The 12,099-nt window shown below is 44.5% G+C and overlaps 1 protein-coding gene across 5 annotated transcripts in view; it reads left to right on the top strand.

The window, feature by feature from the left end:
• The window catches only part of LOC104936400 (kinesin-like protein KIF2A), an 11,411-nt gene extending 219 nt beyond the window's left edge, over positions 1–11,192 (top strand). The window contains exons 1-21 of one of the 5 annotated variants that reach the window (XM_027282279.1): positions 257–485; positions 639–733; positions 1,303–1,422; positions 1,831–1,885; positions 3,129–3,248; positions 3,712–3,812; positions 4,768–4,863; positions 5,223–5,277; positions 5,465–5,627; positions 5,716–5,806; positions 5,894–5,957; positions 6,047–6,138; positions 6,217–6,359; positions 6,437–6,641; positions 6,769–6,879; positions 6,957–7,024; positions 7,337–7,426; positions 8,317–8,461; positions 9,060–9,161; positions 9,242–9,377; positions 10,453–11,192. In XM_027282279.1, coding sequence (XP_027138080.1) covers positions 656–733; positions 1,303–1,422; positions 1,831–1,885; positions 3,129–3,248; positions 3,712–3,812; positions 4,768–4,863; positions 5,223–5,277; positions 5,465–5,627; positions 5,716–5,806; positions 5,894–5,957; positions 6,047–6,138; positions 6,217–6,359; positions 6,437–6,641; positions 6,769–6,879; positions 6,957–7,024; positions 7,337–7,426; positions 8,317–8,461; positions 9,060–9,161; positions 9,242–9,377; positions 10,453–10,538 — 2,121 coding nt within the window. In that variant the 5' untranslated portion in view covers positions 257–485; positions 639–655 and the 3' untranslated portion in view covers positions 10,539–11,192. Of the gene's footprint in view, positions 1–256; positions 533–638; positions 734–1,302; positions 1,423–1,830; positions 1,886–3,128; positions 3,249–3,711; positions 3,813–4,767; positions 4,864–5,222; positions 5,278–5,464; positions 5,628–5,715; positions 5,807–5,893; positions 5,958–6,046; positions 6,139–6,216; positions 6,360–6,436; positions 6,642–6,768; positions 6,880–6,956; positions 7,025–7,336; positions 7,427–8,179; positions 8,293–8,316; positions 8,462–9,059; positions 9,162–9,241; positions 9,378–10,452 lie in introns of those variants that run through there. The other 4 variants (XM_019278624.2, XM_019278623.2, XM_019278625.2 and 1 more) reach the window with 4 other exon arrangements.
• Positions 11,193–12,099: the final 907 nt, after the last annotated feature.

The raw sequence follows: 12,099 nt of genomic DNA, 5'->3' as shown, positions 1-12,099 counted from the left end.
GGAGGGCGGGCGGCCGCCCCTCCGACCGGCGGCGGCGGCGGCGGCGGGTCCCGGTGAGAGGAGCTAACGTCACCGCAGAGCTAGTACACGACGACCGTTAAATAAACATGGCGGGCGGCGTTTGGCGCCGTTAAACGGCGTTTTTCTGTCACCGTGTGTCGGCTGTCAGTCACGGGAGGAGGCCAGCAACACGCCGGCCGGCCGGCAGGATGGGGTGGAGGAGGTGGAGGAGGTGGAGGAGGAGGTGGGGGTGAAGCGACCGAGCGACCGAGCCGAGGCGAGCGGGCGTGTCCGTCCACCTGCGCCTCTGCCCGGCCTCGCTGTGTCCGCTGTGCCCTCTCCTCCTCCACCCGCAGCATCCTGGTGCTGCACCACCCTGCACTGCATCATCCGGCAGCGGCCTGTGAATCAAGGGTGGAGGGATGGATGGAGCCGGGCAGGGCCTCTGTCTGTCTGTCTCCACCATCTGATTTCACCACATTAAAGTGAATTTCCACTTGCTAAGACTGTCTTAAGACTAGTCTTTAAGACTGTGAGTGGGTCTCATCAGCATCCATCATGAGCCACACCCATCAGCATCCAACCGTCCTGATTTTAGTTTAGACTTAACGTGTTAACGTCTGTCTCTGTGTCTGCAGGACGGATACACCAGGCGATGGTCACGTCTCTGCACGAGGACAACGACAGCGTGACGGTGGAGTGGATCGAGAACGGAGACACCAAAGGGAAAGAGGTGACGCCGCTTACACCACCCTGATTCTCATCTTTAAAGGTCCGGTGTGTCGGAGCGAGGCAGACGTGGACGATCACACTCATGACTCTGATTTCATGCAACGTGCAGCTGAAAATATTTAATATTTATGTTTTAGTAGCTTGAAAATGAGGCCGCAGGTCCTCGCCTTGTTGCTACGGTGGCCCAGAACGGACAAACACATATCGGCTGTGGACGAGTTTTGCTCATGAACCTTCGTCACTGAGTGAAATGTTTGAATACTGTAAAGGAAAGGAGCTTCACCTTTACTATCTCCTTCAGCGTAGGACACACCGGATACACGGATCACGTGTAGTCGTCTTCTCCTAACTCCTCATGACCTCTCCTTCACATGTTTTCTTGATCTTGTGACGTTTTCCATCGAGGTCAAGGAAAAGCTGTTAGGAAAGGACCTAGGAGCTGATTTCTTTGACTGAAGGGTGTTCAGGTCACCGCTAAATCCAACACACACCGGACCTTTAAGTAGAGAGAGAGAGAACATTGTTATAATAATCAAACTAACGTGAATCTGTTTGTTGTTTCTTCCTCAGATCGATCTGGAGAGCGTCTTCGCTCTCAATCCAGACGTCGCTCCTGATGAGGAGATCCCACAGAGTCCTGAAGCTCCTCTTCCTCCATCCAGCGTCTCCAAAACCAGCAAACTCCCCAAGGTGTCTGTCGCTCCTTTCTGGTTTTTTTATTTCACGCTCTTTTATTTTGGATCTAAGCAGAAGACATTCGATATCTTGAGACTTTTGCTGATTGGTGCATGCGGCCGATGTCCTAAACATGTCGACGTGGGTTCAGGTCAAACCTGCAGCTCTTGTCTTTCTGTCTGTCTTCAGCTGTTTCTGTTGAAAAAATGTTTTAAAAAGTCCAAAATAATTCAAACATTCAAAGACGGAGGCACACGAAGAAATGTACGTCAGAATGAAGAGCGGGAAGCTCGGAGAGACGTTGGCTCCTCTCACGTCCTGCATGAGACTGAAGGAGATCGACCACAGCTGACTTTAACATCACGTCAACGTTTCCTCTGAAATCTGTGACGTGATTTTTATATTTTCTGTTTTTACTTCCAGACCAAACGGATTACATCGATACCTAAAGCTGAGAACGCTCCGCGAGAGAACAGAGGTATGTTTGATTTAAATGTCACGTCCTCTGGGAGGTCAGAACTTGACCTGAGGGTGGACACACACACACACACACACACACACACTTCCACCTTCAGCTCTTCGTCTGATGGCTTCACCTGTGTGACTCACTTCAGTTATTTATACTCGTCTTTCTAAATCAGTCCTCGTCACGTTTAATCAGAGATTAAAAAAGTGCAGAAAATGTTTTTTTTTTTGAAAAACTGTGAAGGTCTGAGTCAGCAGTTTGGCTTTCAAAATAAAAGTCTGCCACACTGTCTTCACATTAAAATGTTTCAGGAGGCGATGCTGCTTCAGGTCGAGTTCAGTTTCTCTGTTTTCACCCGCACAGAGCAGAGGTGGATGCAGGTTTGCAGGTCTCTACTCGGGATTGGAATTAAGAACCGGTTCTAAAGTTTCTGATCAGTCGTAAATGCACGCTTCTGAGTTTATTGGTTCCTTTAATCGATGTCAGGAAACTTGACGCTTATTTGACGCTCTGCTCACGAGGGCCACTTCTTCCCAACATCCTGTCTTAATAACACAGGCAGGCTGAGCAGATTTCTTTATTTGCTGTACAAATATCCTCCTCCCAGCAGGTAAACACTGGATCTTCTGCACATCTGAGTCGTGTCCAGATGTGACACGACCTCTTGGAAGCAGCTGCAGATGTTTTCTATAATCCACTATCTGGACACAAATCAGGGCCAACACACCTGATGACACCTGAGGGCGTGCCCACCTGTAGACTGTATAAAACCTGGACGTAGTCTCCGTTAGGTCACCCACAGGTTCCTAAAGATCCGTTGTGAAGCTCAGTGTGGAGGGTCCAGCTAATCCAAAAGTGGTTGCTCAAACAAGTCACCTGTCAATCAAAGCGTCCACGCTCTTAATCCTGCATAACTTTAAGCCTTAATATAATGTGAACAGGTGAGTTGTATATAAATTCACCCTCAGTACAGTTGTCATGAACGGGGAAATTAGCTACAGAGACCAAAACTGTTTTTTGTACCAGGCTGTAAACATGTTTATTTCTGCTGTGAAGTTGGACATTTGGACATGGGGACTTATGGAGACTGACTCACTTCTGGAGCCTCAAGTGGACGTTAGAGGAACTGCAGTTTTTTTTGGGGTTTCAGCTCCAGATGAAACTCCAAACTTGTCTGCTTGCGTAGAAACAGTTTCAAATGTGTAGTTTTCTGTTTTCACAAACTGATGGTCACGTTGGACTTTGTCCTCCTCAGCTGCTGCCGTCGGAACCACCCGAGCTCGTCCCAGCCAGCACAGCCAACCTGCAGAGCCGCCTCCACCCGCCATCGCCCCGCAGACCGCCCTGAACCAGTCGCTGCTGCAGCAGCAGAACGGTAACAGCCCGCGTCACGCCTGTCGTTCACATGCCTCCATGTAATCTGTGATAGTTAAAAGTGTTTGTGTGTGTGTTGTTATTTTCTGGCTGCAAGCAGTGATGTCATGCTCCCACACAGCTGTGTGTGTGTGTGTGTGTGTGTGTGTGTGTGTGTGTGTGTGTGTGTGTGTGTGTGTGTGAGGCCTCAAAGGCTCTTTCACAGCTGCTTTGGCTTCAGGACGTCTGCGCTCATACTACAGTGTTTGTTTCAGCTCTCAGCTGTTGGGATTAACGAATGTTGCTGCTGTGGAAATAAAGTCAGATTAAACTCTGAAAGCGTGACGAGCAGAGAGATTTCCACCGTCAACGCGTCACGTTAAAAACCAGAGATAACAAACACTGTCTGATGTCTGATGTCGTCTTAAATCATCATTAGCTCATCAGGAAAAGAATCACGTGATCGTAATAATTCATCTTTGCAGCTCGGAGGAAATCAAACTGTGTGAAGGAGGTGGAGAAACTTCAGGAGAAACGAGAGAAGAGACGACTGCAGCAGCAAGAGCTGAGAGAGAAGAGAGCACAGGTGAGACACACACACACACACACATACAGGTAACACACACACATGTACAGGTAAAACACACACATGTACAGGTAAAACACACACACATGTACAGGTAAAACACACACATGTACAGGTAAAACACACACACGTACAGGTAAAACACACACGTACAGGTAAAACACACACATGTACAGGTAAAACACACACGTACAGGTAAAACACACATACAGGTAAAACACACACATGTACAGGTAAAACACACATACAGGTAAAACACATGTACAGGTAAAACACACACATGTACAGGTAAAACACACACATGTACAGGTAAAACACACACGTACAGGTAAAACACACATGTACAGGTAACACACATGTACAGGTAAAACACACACACGTACAGGTAAAACACACACACGTACAGGTAAAACACACACACGTACAGGTAAAACACACATGTACAGGTAAAACACATGTACAGGTAAAACACACACGTACAGGTAAAACACACATACAGGTAAAACACACACATGTACAGGTAAAACACACACATGTACAGGTAAAACACACACATACAGGTAAAACACACATGTACAGGTAAAACACACATGTACAGGTAAAACACGTACAGGTAAAACACACACACGTACAGGTAAAACACACACACGTACAGGTAAAACACACATGTACAGGTAAAACACATGTACAGGTAAAACACACACGTACAGGTAAAACACACATACAGGTAAAACACACACATGTACAGGTAAAACACACACATGTACAGGTAAAACACACATGTACAGGTAAAACACACATGTACAGGTAAAACACACATGTACAGGTAAAACTAAAAGTTTCAGATTTGGAAGTTTGCAGAGTTGAGGATCATCAACACACTTTAAAATAACAAACACATAAACTTCTCAAACCTTTATTGAAATTTTCATGTGATATTTTTGTTTCATTTCAGGAAGTGGACGTGAATTTACCAAACTATGAAATCATGTGTATGATCAGAGACTTCAGAGCCAGCCTGGACTACAGACCGTTAACCAGCAACGACCTGGTGAGTCTGCGTCTGTCTGTGTGCGTGCTCCACATCAGATTATTATATCAGATTATTTATGGAGACACGGACGAGATTCATTCATGAACACAAACTCAGCTTTGTTGTTCTGGTCGTGGAGCTGAACCCGTTAAACCTCACGAGTCGTTACAGCCAAACATTGATAAAACTCATAGAATATATCACCTGAGAAACATGTACGATGCAGAAAACATGAAGAATATTTATTTTTAACAAGCTGACAGAGAACATACAGCATGTGAAACTGGAAGCTGATGTTGGCGGAGACTCTTTACAAACGTCTTAGAGAAGAATATATGAAGAATGTTTAAAGTGAAGTTTGTCTGTTGTTGTTTCAGATCGAGGAGCACAGGATATGTGTGTGTGTGCGTGCACGTCCGCTCAATAAAAAAGGTAAGAGCAGCTTCAATCATTTGGACTCCGCCTCTCTCACCTGAAACTCCAGGAGCCGCATGTAGAAAAGAAATGTTCCCACAGACGTCAGTGTTGTAGTCACGAACATTTAAACTGAGACTGAGACGCAGACTTCAGATCAGCATTAGTTCAAACTGAATGTTGGTGTGTGTCTGTGTGTTCTCAGAGCTGTCGGTGAAGGATCTGGACGTGATCACCATCCCCAGTAAGGACGTGGTGATGGTCCACGAGCCCAAGCAGAAAGTCGACCTGACCCGTTACCTGGAGAACCAAACCTTCCGATTCGACTACGCCTTCGACGAGAACTCCACCAATGAAATGGTCTACAGGTGACGAAATGTCCAAACTTATAAAGAAATGTGACAGAAACATTAATGTGTGTTTTGTTCGTGAGATTATTTGTTCGTCCGCTCGCAGGTTCACCGCTCAGCCGCTGGTCGAGACCATTTTTGAGAGAGGGATGGCGACCTGCTTCGCGTACGGACAGACTGGAAGTGGAAAAACACACGTGAGCACTTCGACCTTTAATTTTGAACTTTAACGGTTCATGTTTCCGCCGCCGCCTTTCCTGTTTGAACTGTCTCTGCTCTTTTAGACGATGGGAGGCGACTTCTCTGGAAAGAACCAGGACTGCTCTAAAGGGATCTATGCACTGTCTGGTTAGTTTGTCCCAAACTTCTCTGTCTTCACTGCTGCTTTAATGAAATCTAACCTGAACTCAGGCCTCTGTTTGTCTTTCTTTGTGCAGCCAGAGACGTTTTTCTCATGATAAAGAAACCAAATTACAAGAAGCTGGATCTCCAAATCTTTGCCACATTTTTTGAGATTTACAGCGGGAAGGTGAGTGTCTGTCTGAACGTGATTAGTAATAAACATGATGGAGCGGTCCGGTGAAACGCTGTGTGTTTACCTTCGAAGGTGTTTGACCTGCTGAACCGCAAAGCTAAGTTACGGGTCCTGGAGGACGGGAAGCAGCAGGTCCAAGTGGTCGGTCTGCAGGAGAGGGAGGTGAAGTGCACAGAGGACGTCCTCAAACTCATCGAAGTGGGCAACAGCTGCAGGTAAACCGGCTCGGCTCGGTGAACGTTAGAAATGTAGTTTGGACTCTGGAATAAGCTCCATGTGCGTCTCCTCACAGGACCTCTGGTCAGACCTCGGCGAACGCTCACTCCTCTCGGAGCCACGCTGTGTTCCAGATCATTCTGCGCCGGCGGGGGAAGATGCACGGAAAGTTCTCCCTCATCGACTTGGCGGGGAACGAGAGAGGGGCGGACACGTCCAGCGCTGACCGCCAGACTCGCCTCGAAGGAGCTGAGATCAACAAAAGCCTGCTGGCACTAAAGGTTCCTGCTGCTCAGTGTTTAAAGTCACGTCACACAGAAACACAGAGTCAGTGAAATAGTTGGAGTGGAGTGCCGTGAAGCGATCTTTAAAGTTCTGGTGTTAACGTGTCTTCGTGTGTTTGTGCAGGAGTGTATTCGAGCTCTGGGCAGGAACAAACCTCACACTCCGTTCAGAGCCAGCAAGTTAACTCAAGTCCTGAGAGACTCGTTCATTGGAGAAAACTCCAGAACATGCATGGTAAGACAAACACGCGTGTTCCTGAACAGGTTATTGATCAGAATATTATCGATCTTTGACATGATTTCCCTGCGCAGATCGCGACCATCTCTCCTGGAATGGCGTCGTGTGAAAACACCTTGAACACGCTGAGATACGCCAACAGGTAAAAACGGCGTACCGTGTACGCGACAGCTCAGAGGCTAACGAGTCACCCAACACTTAAAATCACAGATGGTGGATCAGAAACCAGATGCAGCTGAATACAGATTGTGTGTGACGATGACGTGATGTGAACCAAAACAACGAGCTAAAACGGACTGAAACGAGCTGATGTTGATGTGAAAACATGAATCAGTTCAGGTGTTTCTGCAGCTCCCTCTCCTGCCGACAGAGTGAAATGAACGTGAGAACATAACATGATCCTCTCTCTCTTCTCTTCTTCTTCTGTGGTGTTGTCTCCTTCTCCATGTTTCAGAGTAAAGGAGTTTGGGATCAGTCCCTCAGATATTCCTTTCTCCCAGAGCGGGGGTGGAGGTGGTCGCTCCGAACTCTCCCCGACCTACGAGTACGATCGCTTCACACTAACGTCTCCACAGCAACTCTTAAAAACCATGCAGCCATCCCGCATTAATAAAACCTCTTTATGTTGCTTCATGTCCAATCAGAAGTCTCCCCGAGTCACAGGGGTGTGTTTGAGTTAAAGGTTTTAATATTAGACTAAAACTCAGAGCACCAGATGTGGATTAATCCACTGCTGGAAATAGTCCCTAAACACAAGCAGCACTGTTTCCTCCTGAGCAGCTGTTGAGAGCCACAGACAGGTCAGGACGAAGAAAAATATAAAACATCAGCAGTCTGATGTTTAAAGTTTTTCTTCTCGGTGGATGTTTGAACTTCACCGTGCAGAAAGATGGTTAACATACGATCCGTGTTAATGAACGCTCACCTGACTTCACCTCCTCCTGGTAGCTTAAACAAACCTGGACGTAGACGCCGTCTGAATTCTTCACACCATCAGTGGTTGAAAACCGTGTCTTTAAAGGTGCTGAAGGAGGAAAGTATTCCACCTTAAATCAGAGTTTAACACAGCCTGCAGCCAATCACAGCGCAGCATACAACTTTAGTGATGTAGGAGACAGTTGATCAACCTCAGACACAAATTATTAAAACATGGAGGGACCTTTAAAGGTGAATCAAATATTATATTCATATATTTTAGGACGATAACTCGTCAGTAGAAGGGAGAACTTCTGACTTTTTGTTCATTTTGCATCCACAGTTTTTATTTTTTTATGTTGATGTGCTTTTATTTTTTCAGGCATGGACTCAGTCTGTATTGTCTGTTGCTCCCTCCGGCATGCTGAGCAATTCTCACCAGCAACGTCTCCGCTTATTGCATGCAACTAGCAGCCCCGGTTGTTGCTCGTGTCAGTAGCCATGTTGATGTGTTGTCAGGGTGAAGGAGCTCACCGTGGACCCGACGGCAGCGATGGACAGCCGTCAGGGAGGACACATCAACCAGCTGGAGGTGCTGGAGGCTCAGTGGGGGGTCGGGAGTTCTCCACAGAGAGACGACCTGAAGCTGCTCTGCGAACAGAACGTAAGATCAACAAGGTCACCAACAGCAGACAGCTAAAGTTACTGAACTAGTCCAACAGCAGTCAGTCCAGTTCGGCATAGTGTGAGAACAGACGAATGACAGAGACACCGTTCACCTGATCACAGGTCAGATTTAACAGAGTTTAGGAGAGGAAAGTTACAAAAGCTTGATTTAAAAGAATTCTTCCAAAGTGAAAGCAGAACTTCCAGTTTCTGTTCCTGAAGTATGAAAAGCTCAAACAAACTGCATTTCCCAGAAGCCCCAGAGCTTTATCTAACATTTTATATTAGTTAATCCATCAACACGTTTCCTCCTTCCTCTCCTATGAAGGTTATATTAAGAGATTATTGTAAAGTTGTGCTGGGACGTGCAGATATAAAGTGATATAGTAATAATTGTCCTGCTGGTTTTTCTTCGTGCTTTTCTACTTTGGATCGTTTAGTCGTGAAACTTTCATGAGATCTGATATTAAAAGTCTTAAATTGAACTTGAACGCTGCAGGAAAAAAAAGTCTTTGCTGCAACACAAAGAGTCGGAAGAAGAGTCCAAAGTTTCAGAGTTCAGGTTTGAAACAAACGTGTTGGTGTTCTCTCTGCAGGAGGAAGAAGTTTCTCCTCAGCTCTTCACCTTCCATGAAGCCGTCTCTCAGCTGGTGGAGATGGAGGAGCAGGTTCTGGAGGACCACCGGGCGGTGTTCCAGGTACGGTGCAGCTTCATGTTCACGTCTGTGCAGCAGAGGAAGATAAACACAGTTAAAGATGTTAACGCGTGTCCTCGCAGGAGTCCATCCGCTGGCTCGAAGACGAGAAGGTTCTGCTGGAAATGACGGAGGAGGTCGACTACGACGTCGAGTCGTTCGCAACTCAACTAGAACAAATCCTCGACCAGAAGATCGACATCCTCACCGAGCTGAGAGGTGAAGAGCATTTAGAGGTCGAAGCTCCGATCAGACATGAACACGTTCAAACAGGAGCTGAGGACAACAGCTAGGGAACGTTGCCTCAATGTTCTTGAGAAAAGTTGTTGTCGAATGTTGCCAGAACATTTTGAAAATGTTGCTTGCGTAGTCCAGAAACAACAGAACAATCTGAGAACAACAGTTGACCAATGTTGCCTGAACGTTCTGAGAACAATAGTTGGGGAACATTCCCTGAACTCTGAGAACAACAGTTGGGGAATGTTGCCTGAACGTTTTGAAAATGTTACTTGAACATTCCAGAAACAACAGTTGGGGAACGTTGCCAGAAGGTTCTGAGAACGATTGTTGTCGAATGTTGCCAGAAATTTTTTAAATGTTGCTTGCGTAGTCCAGAAACAACAGAACAATCCGAGAACAACGGTTGACCAATGTTGCCTGAACGTTGTAAGAACAATAGTTGGGGAACATTGCCTGAACGTTTGGAGAACCACAGCAGGGCAATGTTTGCTGAGCGTTTTGAAAGTGTTGCTTGAACATTCTAGAAACAACAGTTGAGGAACGCTGCCTAAAAGTTCTAAGAACAGTTTGGGAACGTTGCAAGAAGGTTCTGAGAACAGTTGGGGAACATTTGGGAACGTTTGGAGAATCACAGTAGGGGAATGTTGCCTGAAAGTTCTTGAAACAACAGTTAGGCAACATTCCCTGAACGTTGAGAACAACAGTTGGGGAATGTTGCCTGAACTTTTTGAAAATGTTGCTTGAACATTCCAGAAATAACAGTTAGGGAACGTTGCCAGAAGGTTCTGAGAACAATTGGTAAACGTTCCCCAACTGTTGTCCTCAGAACGTTCTCTGAACCTGTCACAGAACACGATTGTTGTTCTTGGAATGTTTAGAACGTTCCCTACCTGCCGAAATGTTGCCCGAACGTTCTGAGAACTACACCCGTTTATTTCATGTTTCATGTCTGAAAGGGCTTCAGAGATCGTCAACACGAGTCTTATCAGTCTTTGTTAGTCTTATCAGTCTTTGTTAGTCTTTGTAACTCGTTGCTGTGATCTTCTGTCTTCAGATAAAGTCAAGTCTTTCCGCTCGGCGCTGCAGGAAGAGGAGCAGGCGAGCCAACAGATCACCCCGAAGAGGCCTCGAGCTCTATAGACGGAAAAGCTGAAGGATTTCACTGTAACGCCGACTCGTCTTCAGAAAGATGGTTTATGACTTCCTGTCTCTCTCTCTCTGTTCGTTTGGTCTCTCCTCTCTGCTGTACAGGCCGCCATCGCTTCCCATCATGCATCCGTCCACCTGTAAAACCAGAGCGCAGCCGCCTGCTGCTCCTCATCCTCCTGTGAAGTGTGTTTACAAGGTTTTTGTATGTGTGCTCAGTCACAAGTGCTTCATTTTAAACAACAAAATAATGATAATTATTTCTTTTAAATACATTTTTATAGGGTCAATCATAGCTTATCCTCACGTTGGCCAATTTTATAAGCAACTTTTTTGCCATTTTGTGCAATATTCTGAGGGTTTTCTTCCCGTTCGTCCCCATGTTTCAGCTCAGGGGTGAACCGGAGGAGCATGTGGAGTCTGTGTGTAAGACGAGCCAATGTGTGTTTGTGTTGATAATGTGTGTAAAATATACGTCTGACTGAGAGGAAGCTGCAGACACTGAACTAACCTTGCATTATGTGAATTGACCTGAAGGGGGCGCTGTAATCAAAGACAAAGCAACTGATTGATCAGAGCGTTCCACAACGGCAACCACAGCAATTTTTAATTTGCCAAAATAAACGAAGGTTACTTCTTGTTGCTCGACTTGTTTTTATTTATTCTGTGAAAAACTTTATTTAAAAATGTTGAACTGTTATTTACATTTTACACTTTTAATGACGAGAAATCTTTATATGATGACATAAATCTTTAAAAACAGGTCGTTTAATTTGCACACTAGTTTCCAGTAAACATGACATTCAACTATTCAACTGTTGTACAACAAGTAGGTCAGACTGAGCAACTTAATTGGTCAACTCAACGTTTAGAACACGCTTAAATCAGCATGACAGCACACCTGACTAAAGGTATCACTCCGACATCTGCACGTGGTCACATCCTGAAATCTAGAGCATGTGAACAGGAAGTACTTTAATAAAGTAAAACATCTGAATTTACAATTTCAGCTTTCTTTGATCAATATTCTGTGTTATGGAGTGTTAGACTGAAATAACAAAGCAAAAAGTTGCACAAAACTTTTTTTTTTGTACACTTATACATATTTTACTTTATTCTGTTATATTTTATTTAGATCACTTCAGTTTTAGTCCAGATTTTAATTTTGTTGTATTTTAATTAAAAAAAAAATTTCTTCTATGTCTAATTTTTCTCTACTAAAATTAGAACTTTAATTTGTCACTATTAGCATCACACTCAAAATGGTTTTGTACAATTACAAAGTACTATAAAAATTAATTTACATAAATTTAGGTTTTTCTTTAAAAGTCATTTTTTAAAATTTAAATTAAAATTTTTAATTGTTTCTTTAAATTAAAAAAAATAAAATTTTACAATTTAAAAAAAACAGAACACGACTGTAAAAATTAAAGTTAACATACTTTTTAAAATGAAACGTTTACAAACTTAAAATGGTTGGCTGTTAATTTACAGATAATGTCCGTAATTCTGGAGTTGTATATACAATTACAAAAAAAAAAAAAATTACTGTAAG

The sequence above is a fragment of the Larimichthys crocea genome, chromosome IX, assembly GCF_000972845.2.
Source record: "Larimichthys crocea isolate SSNF chromosome IX, L_crocea_2.0, whole genome shotgun sequence".
NCBI lineage: Eukaryota > Metazoa > Chordata > Actinopteri > Sciaenidae > Larimichthys > Larimichthys crocea.
This window is presented reverse-complemented; position numbering and strand designations above follow the sequence as displayed.